At 38.6% G+C, this 14,371-nt stretch overlaps 1 protein-coding gene across 1 annotated transcript in view; it reads right to left on the bottom strand.

The window, feature by feature from the left end:
• The window catches only part of LOC100779643 (uncharacterized), a 49,910-nt gene extending 37,853 nt beyond the window's left edge, over positions 1 to 12,057 (bottom strand). Inside the window, exons 1-5 of the mRNA XM_003516340.4 lie at positions 11,901 to 12,057; positions 8,588 to 8,711; positions 8,426 to 8,488; positions 912 to 1,013; positions 658 to 823 (exon numbers count right to left, since the gene is read on the bottom strand). Coding sequence (XP_003516388.1) covers positions 658 to 823; positions 912 to 1,013; positions 8,426 to 8,488; positions 8,588 to 8,711; positions 11,901 to 11,981 — 536 coding nt within the window. The 5' untranslated portion in view covers positions 11,982 to 12,057. The remainder of the gene's footprint in view (positions 1 to 657; positions 824 to 911; positions 1,014 to 8,425; positions 8,489 to 8,587; positions 8,712 to 11,900) is intronic.
• Between the last annotated feature and the right edge of the window lie 2,314 nt (positions 12,058 to 14,371).

Genomic DNA, 14,371 nt, shown 5'->3' with positions numbered 1-14,371 from the left:
GAGAAACAAAGATAGTGCAACTTTTTCTCACAGAAAAGAAATTCCAAGAATAAACGAGGAAAAAGTTTATATTAGATTTGCATTGGAGTCACCACATCATATGCCTCCAATCAAGAGGGCTCAAAGAAAAACATATAGAAGTGTTATTAACAGGGGTTGGAAAATACTTCAGAGCCAATATTCAAATTATGTTTGTTTAAGTTGATTCAGAAGAATTTCTCATGCTCCTTCTATACACTTCTCTTCATTCTCCAAATATATTCTTTTATTAATAAAAATAAAATGCTAAATTAAGTGAAAGATAAAATCACAATCAAACTGATCAGATGAGAAGGTTTAGTTTTAAATTCATGTATCATGGCCACGAGACTATGAATGAAGCCATTGAAGGCCATGCTAGTTCTCTTCTGAGAAAGAAGCAAGTGTAAGCTTTGGGTTTCAAAATTCAGTTTAGCCAATTTTCACTTCCATCCTTACATTTGGCTCAAGGATTTATGATGAAAATACTCAAATTTGATGCCAAATCAGTCTGTGTTTCTCCACAAACACCTTTATCTGTCAAAGGTTGTGTTGAAACTTAAAACTGATATCCATTTCAGAAAAGAAAATGAAAGAGTTACTGGTGTTTTTTGGGGGAGTTAGGATAGAAAGTGTTACTTGTAATTTATGTGACTAACGACAGGAAGGTGGTGCCATCGCATTTTATCCATGTTGGTTTTGTAAAATGGAATTAGAACTTCTTCATGTCGAATCCGAGTGTGTTCAAAGACATGATCAATTTTTGTAAACCAACGCTCAATTTCTTCTGGAAGAAGCTTGAATTCTGAAAGACACGAAAAGCACTATAGAATCCACTATACCAATAAAACAAAATAACCATAGACAAGATAAGTTAGTTTTCAACTATGTACCATGGCTGCCCTTCCCTTCAAATCCTATAAATATAAAATTCATAGGAACTGGAAGGTGGATGGAATCAACTTCCTGAAGCTTTAGATAGTTAGCAATGTTACCTGAAATATAAAAAAATTATTTTAAGAAAACTATAGATGCTATATTTTCAAAATAAACTGCACAAGCTTTAGCCAATCCTTGCCCTAAAATTTAGTTAGAGCCTATTTAGCGGTCAAATTATAAAGGGATATGTGAACAGGATAACAACATGATAGGATGAGAGCATAGTAAGTTTTAATCATGTCCAATGTTTGGTGAACACTAGTCGCTAGATAACATTGTCGTGTTATTCTGTCCTATGTTTGACACGGACCAAATATTTTTTTTTTTGGAAGGCAAACATAGATATATATTATTAATAATTAATAATATCAGATCAGTACCAGAAGTACTGATGAATTACACATAAGGACAAGACACTAAGAGTGTCGCCTCCCAACCAAAACAAGCCCCCCAAAAATCCACTACAAAGGATAAAATATCCATCCCAATACAGATATATAATAACCCAGCCCATATCTTAAATCAACTAAAATAAGCCACAAGATTAGAAGACCATTGGTTGAAAGAAATGCTGAAGTGTTTCTCTCTGGTCTTTAACCATGACCAGTTGAGGAATAAAGCATCCTCCATCACTTTAGATGGTAGAAAGTGATTACCCTCGAAAACCAACTGATTTCTATGCTTCCATATAGAGTTAGTCAGAGCTACCCACCATCCATATCGACAAGATTGATTTTGCCCTACAGCGAAGCCCTCACAGAATTGAATAAAGTGTGCTGCTGGAGATGATGCAATGGGGCCAACCATCTGATTCCAGCTCATAGATTCCCACCACAGCCCTAAGGTCATTTCACAATTGAAGAACAAGTGATCCACCTCCTCTTGAGCATTCCCACACAGAGGGCAAGAAGTGTCCTGCATCTGCACGTTTCTACGAAGGAGATTTCCTCTAGTGGGCAGCCTATCTAGGATAAGTCTCCAAGAGAAAATCGCAGTCCTTGGGGGTACATTCAGATTCCATACAATCTTCAAGATGTTGGCCTCCATAATTGGGGTGCTGGTCTTCAAAAGTCTGTAAGCAGACTTAGTAGAATAAATGCCACTGGGATCAGCTTTCCAAACTCGAATATCCTGCATATGAGGCTGGATTTGAATACCAGTAATTGCTTCCATGAATGTGACAGCTGTATGCTGCTCGTAGTCAAATAAATTTCTTCTCCACTTCAAGTCCCAACACCACTTGCCTTGGGAAAAGATTCCCATGCTGGATATGGTATTGTTCTGCTGCTCATTAATCAGGAATAGCTGATTGAATTGCTGTTCAAGATTATAATCTTCCCCCAACCAATTATCTTTCCAGAATTTTATTTTTTCCCCTCTTCCCACCCTCCAAACCATCTGCTGCTGGATAATACTGAACTCAGGCTGTTGATATAACTTTCGGAGGTCCCTCCACCAATGAGACTGCCAAGATTTATCCCTCCCACTGCTAAGATCTGACCAACCACCATATTTAGACAATAAGATTCTAACCCACAGCTGATTATGATTAGAAGATAAAGCCCATATCCATCTACCCATCAGAGCTGTATTGAATTTAGAAATATCTTTGATTCCTAGACCCCCATCCTCCTTAGAGAGACACACTACTTCCCATTTTTATGCCCTTGAACACCCCCCCATAGGAAGTTCCTTTGCAAGGAGACAAGCTTGAGAGCTATTCTTCGAGGAAGCTTGAAAAAAGATAAGGTATAAATAGGGAGGGCAGTGAGAACAGAATTGATGAGAGTAACCTTTCCAGCCATGGATAAAATTTTCTGGTTCCATTTAGACAATTTATCTTCATATTTCCTGATCAGCGGTTCCCACACCAAGCTGCTGGTGGACTTTGCCCCAATGGGAATGCCCAGATAATAGAAAGGAATCTCCATATGCCTACAGTTCAAAAATTCTGCTGCCTCATGAATCCAGTTGACCTCAGCTCCAAAGATCCCGACTTGACTTTTTGCAAAGTTAATCTTCAATCCAGATGCCAATTCAAAACCCCTCAGCATAGACTTCAAAGCAATAACATTATCCCATGAAGCCTGCCCCACAAAAACTGTATCGTCGGCATATTGCAGAATATTAACCTGCTCATTTTGCTTCCCTACCTAAAAACTTGTGTACAGATTCTTCTCTATTGCAACCCTCATCATTCCAGTTAAGCCTTCAGCCACTATGTTGAAGAGCAAGGGGGCTAGGGGATCCCCTTGTCTCAAACCTCTAGTGGGAGCAAACTCCTTTGTGGGGCTGCCATTTATTAGGATTGATATAGTGGCAGATTGTAAACAGGCCTTGATCCATTTTCTCCATGTAGAATTGAACCCCATCCTATCCAACATATAATCCAGGAAAGACCATGAAACAGAATCATACGCTTTCTCGAAGTCTACCTTAAAAATCAAAGCTGGCTTCTTACATCTTTTAGCTTCCTCCACAACCTCATTAAGAATCAAGGTTCCATGAAGGATATGTCTATCCTTTATGAAAGCTGATTGTCTTTCATCAATAAGGCTAGGCACCACCAACCTCATTCTATTTGCCAATAGTTTGGCTATTATTTTATACATGCATCCTATAAGGGATATCGGTCTGTGGTCGTTGAAAGTCTGAGGTTGATTTGATTTTGGAATTAAGGCCAGAAAAGAGGCGTTACTGCCTTTAAGGAAGCTACCGTGCACATGGAATTCATCCACGAATCTCCTAAATTCTGGTTTTATCACCCCCCAAAACTCCTTGATAAAATTAAAGTTAAATCCATCCGGTCCAGGAGATTTATCTCCTCCACAGCTCCAAACAGCAGCTTGAAGTTCTTGATCTGAAAAAGAAGCAGTCAGCTCCTCTCTTTGGCTGTGAGTGATTCTATTGAAGTGAACCCCATCCAAAGTAGGTCTGCAAAAATTTTCCTCAGAGAATCTTCTAACAAAAAATTTGACAGCTTCATCCTTGACCAGTTTAGGTTGCTGGACCCAAACTCCTTCACTGAAAATTCCATGGATGGTATTATGATGTCTTCTGAAATTGACTGTCTTGTGGAAAAAGGCTGTGTTACTGTCTCCTTCCTTGAACCACTTAGCCCTGGATTTCTGCCTTAAGATGGATTCGTATGCATTTGAAGCCATCCACAGGTCATATTGAATAGATTTCTTAGACATAAGTTCAGCCTCAGTCAAGCTTCTATCACAAGCGATATTATCAATATCATTTAACTGCTGTCTCAGCTGCTGTATTTTCTTAAATTTGACATCCCCATGCTCTCTGCTCCACTGCTTTAAGCTGGATTTTAAGTTCCTCAGCTTATTTTTAAGCACAAATCCCCCCCAACCAGCCTGCTGATCTCTGGTCCATAATTCCTTCACCAAAGTTTGATATTCTTTATTTTTGAGCCACCAATCCAGCACCCTAAAGGGCTTAGGGCCCCAATCCACCATATCTGTTTTCAAAATTATTGGGCAGTGGTCTGAATAGTCCCTTGGAAGTACATGTTGAGAGGAATCCGGCCAATGGGACAGCCACTGTTCTGAGACCAAACATCTATCTAATCTGCTCTTCACAGATCCATTGGGTCTGAACCAAGTAAATCTGCTACCATAAGATTTAATCTCCTGCAATTCCATATCAGAAATCCTGTTATTGAATTCAGAGATATCAGAGCTATTTCCCATGCTTTGAGATGTGCCTATTCTTTCCTCCTGGCTTCTAATGCTGTTGAAGTCCCCAAGGAAACACCAAAGACCATCAGTATGAGAGATTCTTAGTTGCCTCAACTCTTCCCACAAGGTTCTCTTCCCCTGAAGGTCACAAGGGGCATATATATTAACAATGTATATCTTCTGATCATCTTTTATCCATCTACCTGCAAGCATTAGGAAGTTGCTGCCTTTCGCCCTGCTATCTACTTCAAAAACAGAATTATCCCATAAGCAAAGTAATCCCCCAGAAGTGTGAACTGAGGGAACACTATCCCATGAGACATTAGAGTCCCCCCATATGCTCTAGCAAGTAAGCTTGTTGAAGCATTCCTTCTTAGTTTCCTGGATGCACACAAGGTCCACCCTGTATTTTAGATTGAGCTTTTTAATAGCAGCCCATTTGATCCCCCTGCCCAAACCTCTGCAATTATATGACAGAATTATCATTATCAGTAGAGTTTACTCCCTTCTCAGCTGCCTTTGTTTTATCTCTGTACTCCATATCAGCCAACACCCCTTTGATCTGATGAATATTGCCCTCATAAGTCAGCCCCATTTGGTTTATAAGTTCCCACTGTTTTTCAGAATTGAAAGGTTTCTCCGTGTCTGCAAATTCTTTATCCAAGTCTTCCATAACCTCCAGTTGGGCTTCTTTCTTTCTGCCCAATTTTTTTCTTCTGTACACTTGCAAAGTATTACTTAGCTCCTGCTGTTGCACTTTAGAATTAGCAAAGGTGTTATTTTGGGCATCGGGGGAGGTATATGAGGGAAAATCCAAGCTGGTTTCAGGCCCAATAAATTTTGGGTTGTGAGCTGGTGAGGTCTCTGGGGCTATTAGACCGTTGGAGCTATTAAAGTTATTAACATTTCTACCAAGCTTTAACACATGCTCAAAATGGACATTTTCAGAAGCTCCTACTGCTGAGCTGGCCTCAAGCTCTCTTTTCTCATCTAAGTTGACCCATATCTCTGTACTGGGAATTTCCTCTTCCTCGTCAACTGGCAGGTATGGTATGTGTTGACTAGAGATGGATTCAAATCCTTTCCTCTTTAGGTCCGGTGTTCTTTTCAACATCTGAACTGGACAGAGGGCCCTTGCATGGTGGTCTTTACCCACTGGGTCAACAGCTATGTCGAGACCAGTGGGTAAAAGGGTAGAGTGCAGTTCGCGCCTATCGCCTTCGCGGTTACCGTCCGGTGATGACGGCGCCGCCGTGTCTCTCCAAGATCGGACACTGACAATATCGTCGGCGTCCGATAAAATCTCCTCCGAAGACTCCCAAGTACTCCTCTCGCGACGCCTATTACTCAGCCCGTCGCCGCCGTTTTCTTCCACCAAGTGAACGCGGTAAGTTTCTCCTCCGGCATGAACTTCTACTACCTGTTGTATTAGCGGTGGTCGAGGAGTTCTAACCAAGACTCGGGCACGGTCGAGTCTCTGCATGTGTTCGACGTCGTCGTCTACCTCCACCAGGTCACCTACCACCGCCACCATCTTACGGATGTTATCTATCGACCACGCGACTAATGGGATACCCCAGCATCGGAGCCATATTAGCCTGTTTCCGGTATGTAGCTGCGATTTCCATTTCGTCAACGAGTAAAACAAGGATGAACCTTGTTCGATTTCTTCCGCCATGATCTCCGCTGCTCACGTGTCGGAGAGACCGAGAAGAAGGACCATGTCATCACCCAAGTATTTGGGCGACACACCTGGTCCCAGTTTCCATAAAACCTCGTCTTCTAAACGCTCGAAGATTTCCAACTGCTTCATTCTTCCCACCCACGTATTTTCGTATCGCCGTATATCTCCCTCCGATATCTTCAAGGTTATCTGAGGTTGTGGTCCCCCATAGCTAACCAGCTTAACATCTGCAGTTGTCCCAGGTGTGTTTCTGTCAGACGATACGGCCACTGCTTCTGCATATGTCTTCCGAAGTACCTTGTTCCCCGTTGTCCTGAGCGGTGCTTCTTCTTTTTGGCCATAAACATCCACTCCCTTCCCCTTCTTCGCAGGAACGATCTTGTACTGTTCCAACATCGTCTGTCCTCTTCCATATTTCGGAGCGTTAACATGGAGCTTAAGGCCCTTTACAATGCTACTGTCCAGTTCCTTTTCAATTCTTCTTTTATCAGAGATCCCTTTGTAGCGTACAAAACCGTACCTCCTCCCTTCTCTGTTTCTCCTCTTAGGAATGAAAATCTCTTTTACGTCTCCCCACTTACGGAAATGGGTCCACAACTCCGTTTCAGTTACCTCATCATGAAAACGAGTGAAGTAAAATGAAGTAATGTCTGTTCTATCTCTCCAGTTCCTTCGTTGAGGGTGGTCTTCCTCGCGTTTCCCACTCCTGCCATGACGACGTGGTGGGAAGTTCCGAGGCTTCCTATGACTCACGGTCGTCCACTCAGACTCCTTCACCTCTTCGTGCACACTCTCAGGGATTGGCTCTCTCCCTATATTCCACTCTCTCCCAGTTTTGGATTCTCTCACTACATATCTCTCTCTCACAGTGTTTGGGTCTCTCTCTGGGTGTTTGTCTCTCTTTGGGTGACGCTCTCTCTCTGGGTGTCTCTCTCTCTGGGTGTTTCTCTCTCATCTCTCTCTTCCCCTCGATGTTATGTTGTTGATCTACGGACCAAATATTTATAGGATAAGATATAAATTATGTTCAAATGACAATTATTGTTTCAATAAAATTACATATAATTTTCTAAAAAGCAACTCTTTAATTTAGTTTTTACAAATTACAAAAAAAATTTAATTTAACTAAATTATACAAATTTATTATTTTTAATTATGTTTGAAGTAATTTTTAAAGTTATAAAAACTTACATGATTTTTAAATTTATAATTATTGTTCAAACAAGGAAAATATTCAATATTTAGTTTTTAATATTTAATTAATAACATGCTTTAAATTAGTATATAGTACTATATTATATATTTTCTGTTATTGAATATTTATTATTATTATTATTATTATTATTATATATTATTCACTCATTATTCATCAACCACTCAACCCTGAGAGAGCGATTATTTTGTTAGTGTATGTGGTATTACTATTATTGTTGATGATTGGAACAAATTTTGAGTCAACATCTAGCAAAGGACTTTGAGATACAAACTCTTGGGAGACTGAAATATTTTTTGGGAATTGAAGTGTCCCACTCCAAGAAAGGTATTTACATATCTCAATAGAAATACGTCATAGATTGCTCCAAGGAGTATATGAAAAAAATTCAAGTACCACATTGACTAGAGTATACAAGTGGGAGAGAATATTACTCCAAGGAGTATTATGAAAAAAACTCAAGTACCACATTGACTAGAGTATACAAGTGGGGGAAATTCTCGCCTCTTAGATTCTTAAGAATGTGAGTTTAGGCCTAATTCAACCCCAAAATCTAGCTTATACGGTAAGGGTTGCACCTCACGTATATACTCTATCTTGACTTTATTTTTAGCTGATGTGGGACTTGGGTTTCTCTCAATACACCCCCTCACGCCCAGCACTTATTGGGCTTGGTGTGTGGCCCTTTGGATTAATCTTGAATATGCTCTGATACCATCTTAGAATCTTAGAATGTGAGTTTAGTCCTAATCAAACCCTTCTAAGATCACCTTACAAGCAGATTTTGTGGGACTGAGTTAGGCTTAACCTCATGTTCTAAAATACTTCAAAGAAACAAAGTTAATTTGTGAAGAATTTCAAAGAATGCATGTATACCTGCATTGGTATAATTAAATGCACTTAGTTTTCCATGGCTTGAAAACTTTAAATCATCAAAATCTGAAAAAACAACAAATTAACTATTTAGAGAATCAAAATAAACCCTTACAGGAGAGTGAAAAATGATGTTTTCATTCATTGAACAAGATGTAGACATACCATTGTGTATAACATCCTCACTCCAAAATCGACTCTTTTCTTTGAGATTAAAAAGTGAGAATACAGATGATCTGCCACTTTTGCGAGTTTCAATAGGTGATCCAAGTGAACTAACTGCTAAGAACTGATAAAAATCACAATAAGCATTGATGTAATGAATGTCTTTATTAACACAAATAACAAAATTATCAAAGGGATGGAAAGAGGCAACAAGCAATAGCAATTACAAAGGAAAGAAAAATGAAATAATCAACATGTAGAAGGGCCTAACAAATGTAAATAGCAATCTAAATAATCCATCACAATAAAGCCAACAGAAATGTATCATTATTACAAATATTAAAAATGTTAATTTTAATTGTTAGACATCAATCAGCATCCATTAAAAGGCTGCAAAAATAACGTACAGCCATCAATATCATACATGATCACGATTATTTTACGATTTTAGTACATGAGCTTTATGCTAGTTGATTAAGTAGTTAATTTAAAGGTTAAATCATTTTATAATGGTAAACCTTATTGGTTTTATTTATATAGTACATTTTCTTCATTTCCCAATTTTGGTGCCTGTGAATGTATATCATGCAGGTTTTGATGATGCCAATAGTTTACTTGATGAACACAGATTGAATCAAGTCAAAGAACAAGACCAAGAAAATCTAAGATAAGAACTTAATAAATTTGATAAACTTGAACATAAGGGTGAGAGATCCCAAGGTGTGTTCAAAGACTGTAAAAGATTTACAAGGATAATGAAAAATATCAAGTTGGTTACTTGAGGACTGAATGTAAGCACAGGAAGTGGCCGAACCAGTATAAATCGAGTTTGCAATTCTCTCTTACCTTATCTCGTTTATTTTATTGCAACTTGTTTTGTCTTGCACGTTTAAAAAACATTGTAGAATTGATTGATGTTTTTTCTTCTACATTCTAAATCTATCACATATCATTTAAAAAGGGGATTAAAACTTGTTAGTTGAAAAAATTTTAAGACTTAATTCACCCATTCCCCCCCTCCCCCCCTTAAGTTATTGAAGTCACTTGTTCAACAGTGTCAATATCACTCTTGTCCTTGACCTATTGACAAAGGATATAACAATGCCACATACCCATAGACCATAAAAAAGTAAAAAACATGGATATGTAGGGCTTAACAGCCTATAAGCAAGTGAATTTCAATAGTGTATGTACATACATATATGTGTGTGTTTGTATACTCCTCTGTGAATAAATTATTTCCCATATATGATATTTCTTATTCTTAATTTTTTTTTCAGCCAAAGATAAGCCCCCCTTCTGTAGGGTTTCATGTTCTGGTGCATAAAAATTGGCTCAAATGACCCTAAAAGCTGCTATCGCCACCTGCTGCCCACCATCCAGCCAGCAACCATACCCTCCAAAGCAGAAGCCACCAAAGACCCAACTACCAACAACCCAGCACCGGTATTCTCCCTCTATTTTGGGCTCAAATGTTGGCACAGTAACCTGCTCTTGAACAGGAGGACTTTGCCAGCAGCTCCTCTAGAATGCTGCACATCTTCCCCTAAGAACCCCCCCCCCCCCCCCCCCCGCAGCCTCAGTACCTTTGTTCTCAACTTTTTCTTTGTTGTAAAAGTACCCAGCCTCATCCTCTCATCCCACTCATTTTTTCTTCCTCCAATGCTTTACAAAATGTCCCTGCCCAATTATCCTCTCTTCGAGGCCATTTTGATTCCTTGTGACCAATCAAACATGGGCAATATTAAGTTGATTGGCATTGCAGTTAAATTAAATGCTTTGTCTTTTATGCATGAGGATTAAGGCTATCAGTTTTGGTTTAAAAGTTGCAGAAAGAGGATGAGGATCTATCTCAACTCTGTTTTCTGGGTAGGGAGGCATGTCTTTTTGGTTGATGTCCACTTTTTGAGGATGAAAAGGGTTTGGATTATTAATCTGCAACTTTCTTGAGGTGTTCTGAAGGAGAAGGTAAACTTTTTTGTGCAATGCAAATGAGACATCATAGGTATCAATCCTGGATAGTGGTGCATTGCAGCTAGCCCCAAAAACACTGTAGTAGGCTAGCAGATATACAAATTAAATAATTTTACAATTTAGACCAGATATATGCTAAAAATATATATATATCCAAAATTGAAGACTTGTTCTTAATAAAATTATAAATAATCAAAATGAAAACCAAGATCAGAGAAAGAAAAAAGGCCAGGAGTGTCTAAAACAGAGAACAGAGCACTATCACAAAGTTGGGCAAAAACCCTGTGCCACACTGGAAATGTCATTGGAATAGAGAACAAAAGGGACATGTAGATAGATCAGAACAGAGAACTGTCAGAGGGAGAGAGCACAGAACACAAAAGGCTGCAGAAATCATGGCTTTGCTGGAAGATGCCAGAAAAAAGTGGGCACTTCATCCAAAGAACTTAAGTGCGATTGAAGTATGAAAACTTGGTTTAATTATGAACCTTTTTTGTTCAAAGAGAGGGGGGCAAGCTGGTGATTTTGGTCCCCCCAAATACACACACTAGAACAACAGAGTTTAACAAAGGGATTTTCAGCCTGTTACACATGGGGCCCATTACTATGAACTGAAAATGTGACGCAAGAGAAATTTTTTGCAGCCCAAGGCTGCAGCATGACACACTGACACAATAACGCACAATAGATTAATTAGTGAGGTATAACATGGGAAAAGCATCTGTTGGAATCATAATATTTCGGCATCAGAAGGAGGATTTCCATTGCAGTACCTAAAGGTTGCTCCGGTTCTGGATGGAGGCTATGGGAGAGTATTATCTGACTTGTTGGTGCTTAATTCTGCGGATAGTGGAAGTAGAAGAGTACCACTCAGAAGTTTGTCAAGATATCACACCAAATTCGGGGACATTACAGTAAAACATTCTTACTACCACTTTTCTTTACCCGAGAGAGAATAAGCACATTCCAAGTTCAAAAGATCTAAAAAGTTTGCGCATCTACCAGGATGATGGATTATGTCTAACACATGTTTCTAGACCTTATAAAAGACCCATGGAATCTGACTCCTTGCATACTACTTAGAAGCAAAAGGTAAGATAAAAATTTAAGACACTCCATTCTCAAATGTATTAGAGGAAACCTTAGGGAGTTGCATTCTATTCTCACCAGTTCCCCCTCGCAGCCCATCAAAATTACTTTCAATATAAAGTATAGGAATTAAAAAATGAGAATATCAACAAGATCGCAGAAACTTGTAATCTGGGATTAATGGAATCAATTCAAAGAAAGTTTATAGTGAGAGGCCATCAGATTAGTAATAAACAAAAAAGTATATTACCAGAAGAATAGAGATGACGAGTTGGAGCTGCCACGGTAAACACTGACGTTTGACGCTGAATTTGCGAAAATCCATTTTCATTTACCTCTCAGAAGCTTACTACGAAGCAGAAGATTGTTCGTCTATTAAGCATAAGTATCCATGGACAGCTGAACCGGGTGCAAGAGAGGTCAATAATTTTGAGAAGTCAAACGGGTTGGACCAACTTAAAAATATTTACTTTTTGCAATTGCTTCCTGCACCGCATTTTTTACTTCCTGAACCCCAAAATTTTTAATATCTTCAATTTACCATTCTCCCCTTGCTCACCCTCTTCTGCCTTGCACCACTACGACCCAGGCCTTGTGCTGTCACCACTGCAGAATTCCAAATTCGGAAGCAGACCAACAATGTTTAGAGTTAAGTAATTCAAAATTATGAAACTATAATTTTGGAATCCTAAATCCAGAAAATGCCCAACAATATTTTGGATTGGTTACCCAGAATATATTTGTTGTATTCTGGAACAAGTAATTTGGAATACATTTCAAGAATCATGCTTGCGGAGTGTGCTTTTCAAAAAACACCAACACCTCTATATTTGTTATACCAAAAAAATACTAACATTATTATTAAGACGTTGCATATGTGTTTCCAACTGAGGAGCTTGGGGAGAAAATAACTTATTTTGTTTAGAAAGAAAAAAAAATTAATGTCTAACTAGATTTCTTAGGGGAGAAAATCCACAAGTTAACTCAACAATAACATCTTCAAAGCTTGTTTGATTACAAACTTCAAATTCATGCAATTCACAAACCATGCAACCTCAATAATGTCAATGCTAACTTCATTTTTTAATTATATCATGTTTATGAGTCTCTCTTCAACTAGTTTGCCCCTTCATCGTCAACGACGGTGATTTGACAATGGCACCACGTGTCTCAAGGAGCACTAGCACCAATCTTGAAAAATAGGATCTTCATCGTGAGGAATTAGAGTTGAGTATCTTAATAGATGTGAATGGAAATTAAAATAGCATTAAATAGGGAAACACATTAATATTGCATCAAGGGTAGTTAGGCATGTTAGGCCCTAACATGTTTAAATTCTGAAATTATCATTTACATTTAATCTTGTTTATTTGTATTGCTTTATATTTTCCAATTCCTTCTTTCTATTTATAATTCCTTATCTCTTACTTGTAAATTTGGTATACACCAACTCAAGTACAAACAAAGTCCTTGTGGATTCGACACTCAGACTTTTGAGTACTTTACTACTTGAAACAAATTGGTGTATTTGCCAATGAGTTAACATTGAACCGTTCCCCATAGGAAAATCCGCCCACAATGGTGTTGATTATACCTTTGATTTGCTATGTGGGTTCCTGTTCTGGAGGTGGTCGCTCATGTTGTTGTTGTTGGCGTCTTTGTCTGCCTCGATGTTTTGTTCTTCTTCTGTTTGCTTCCTGATTCCTATGTTGCTCCTCTTGATGTCATATGGATCTTGCTCTGCTTGGTAATTGTCTGGTCTCTTAACAAACTAGGCTAAGTACCCAGCCTGTATAAGTTTTTTTATCTTGTCCTTTAGGGATTAAGAGTCTCTAGTGTTATGACCAATACCGTGGTGATATCTGTAGTATTTGGTTGTGTCTGACCCCGAGTTGGGAGGTTTCGTCTGGGGTAGTCGGATGGGTATTGGTAACTACAAAATTTGAGTTAATTTGATAGTCAATTTTGACTGAGAATGATTACAATTTCTTTATTATAACATTTTTTAATGAAATAATGAATAAATTAATATCATTACAATTTTTTACCAACAGGATTCAAAAGAAGAAAATTTTAAGTGCTTTGGAGGAAAATTGATGCAAAAATTTGAAGAAAAAGTTGAAGATTGGGATAGCTCGCTTAGCGCGCAAAACAGGCCCAACACATCTGCTCGCTTAGCGGCCAACTTACGCTTTGCACGAAGAAGGCCTACGAAGAAGCCCAAGGTGCACTTAGCACGAAAGCTCACACTAAGCGCGAGGTCGCGTGAAAATTAAGCTACCTTAGGGCTATACAAGAAGTAGGAAGCAAAGGAGAAATACACATTGACACACTGACACACACTGAGACTCAGAGCTCTCTAATGAATACATGAATATCTCTAATAAGGAAAACCCTCTTTCTATGTCCATATCCCCTTCTCCTCCTCTATCCATCCCTCTTTTTCTATCCACATCAACCCCTAAAGTGTAAAGCTTCTTATGACAATGAGAGGCTATAACCCCATTGTTGGGAGCCTAGCGGCCAAATTCCCTTATAATGTAATCTTTCCTTACTATCTATTTAATGATGCAATGCCAAATTTTATTGTTTCTTTCATGTGCTTTATTGTTATTGTATGGCCTAATCATTCATGCATTTGTTTTAGGGGTTATACATCGGGAAATGGTCATTTCTAAAGAATTGGGAAAGGACATCTAAACAATTCATTACTAAGGATAA

The sequence above is a fragment of the Glycine max genome, chromosome 1 (assembly GCF_000004515.6).
Source record: "Glycine max cultivar Williams 82 chromosome 1, Glycine_max_v4.0, whole genome shotgun sequence".
Lineage (NCBI taxonomy): Eukaryota > Viridiplantae > Streptophyta > Magnoliopsida > Fabales > Fabaceae > Glycine > Glycine max.
The sequence above is the reverse complement of the archived record's forward strand: the minus strand, read 5'-3'. Positions and strand labels throughout refer to the sequence as shown.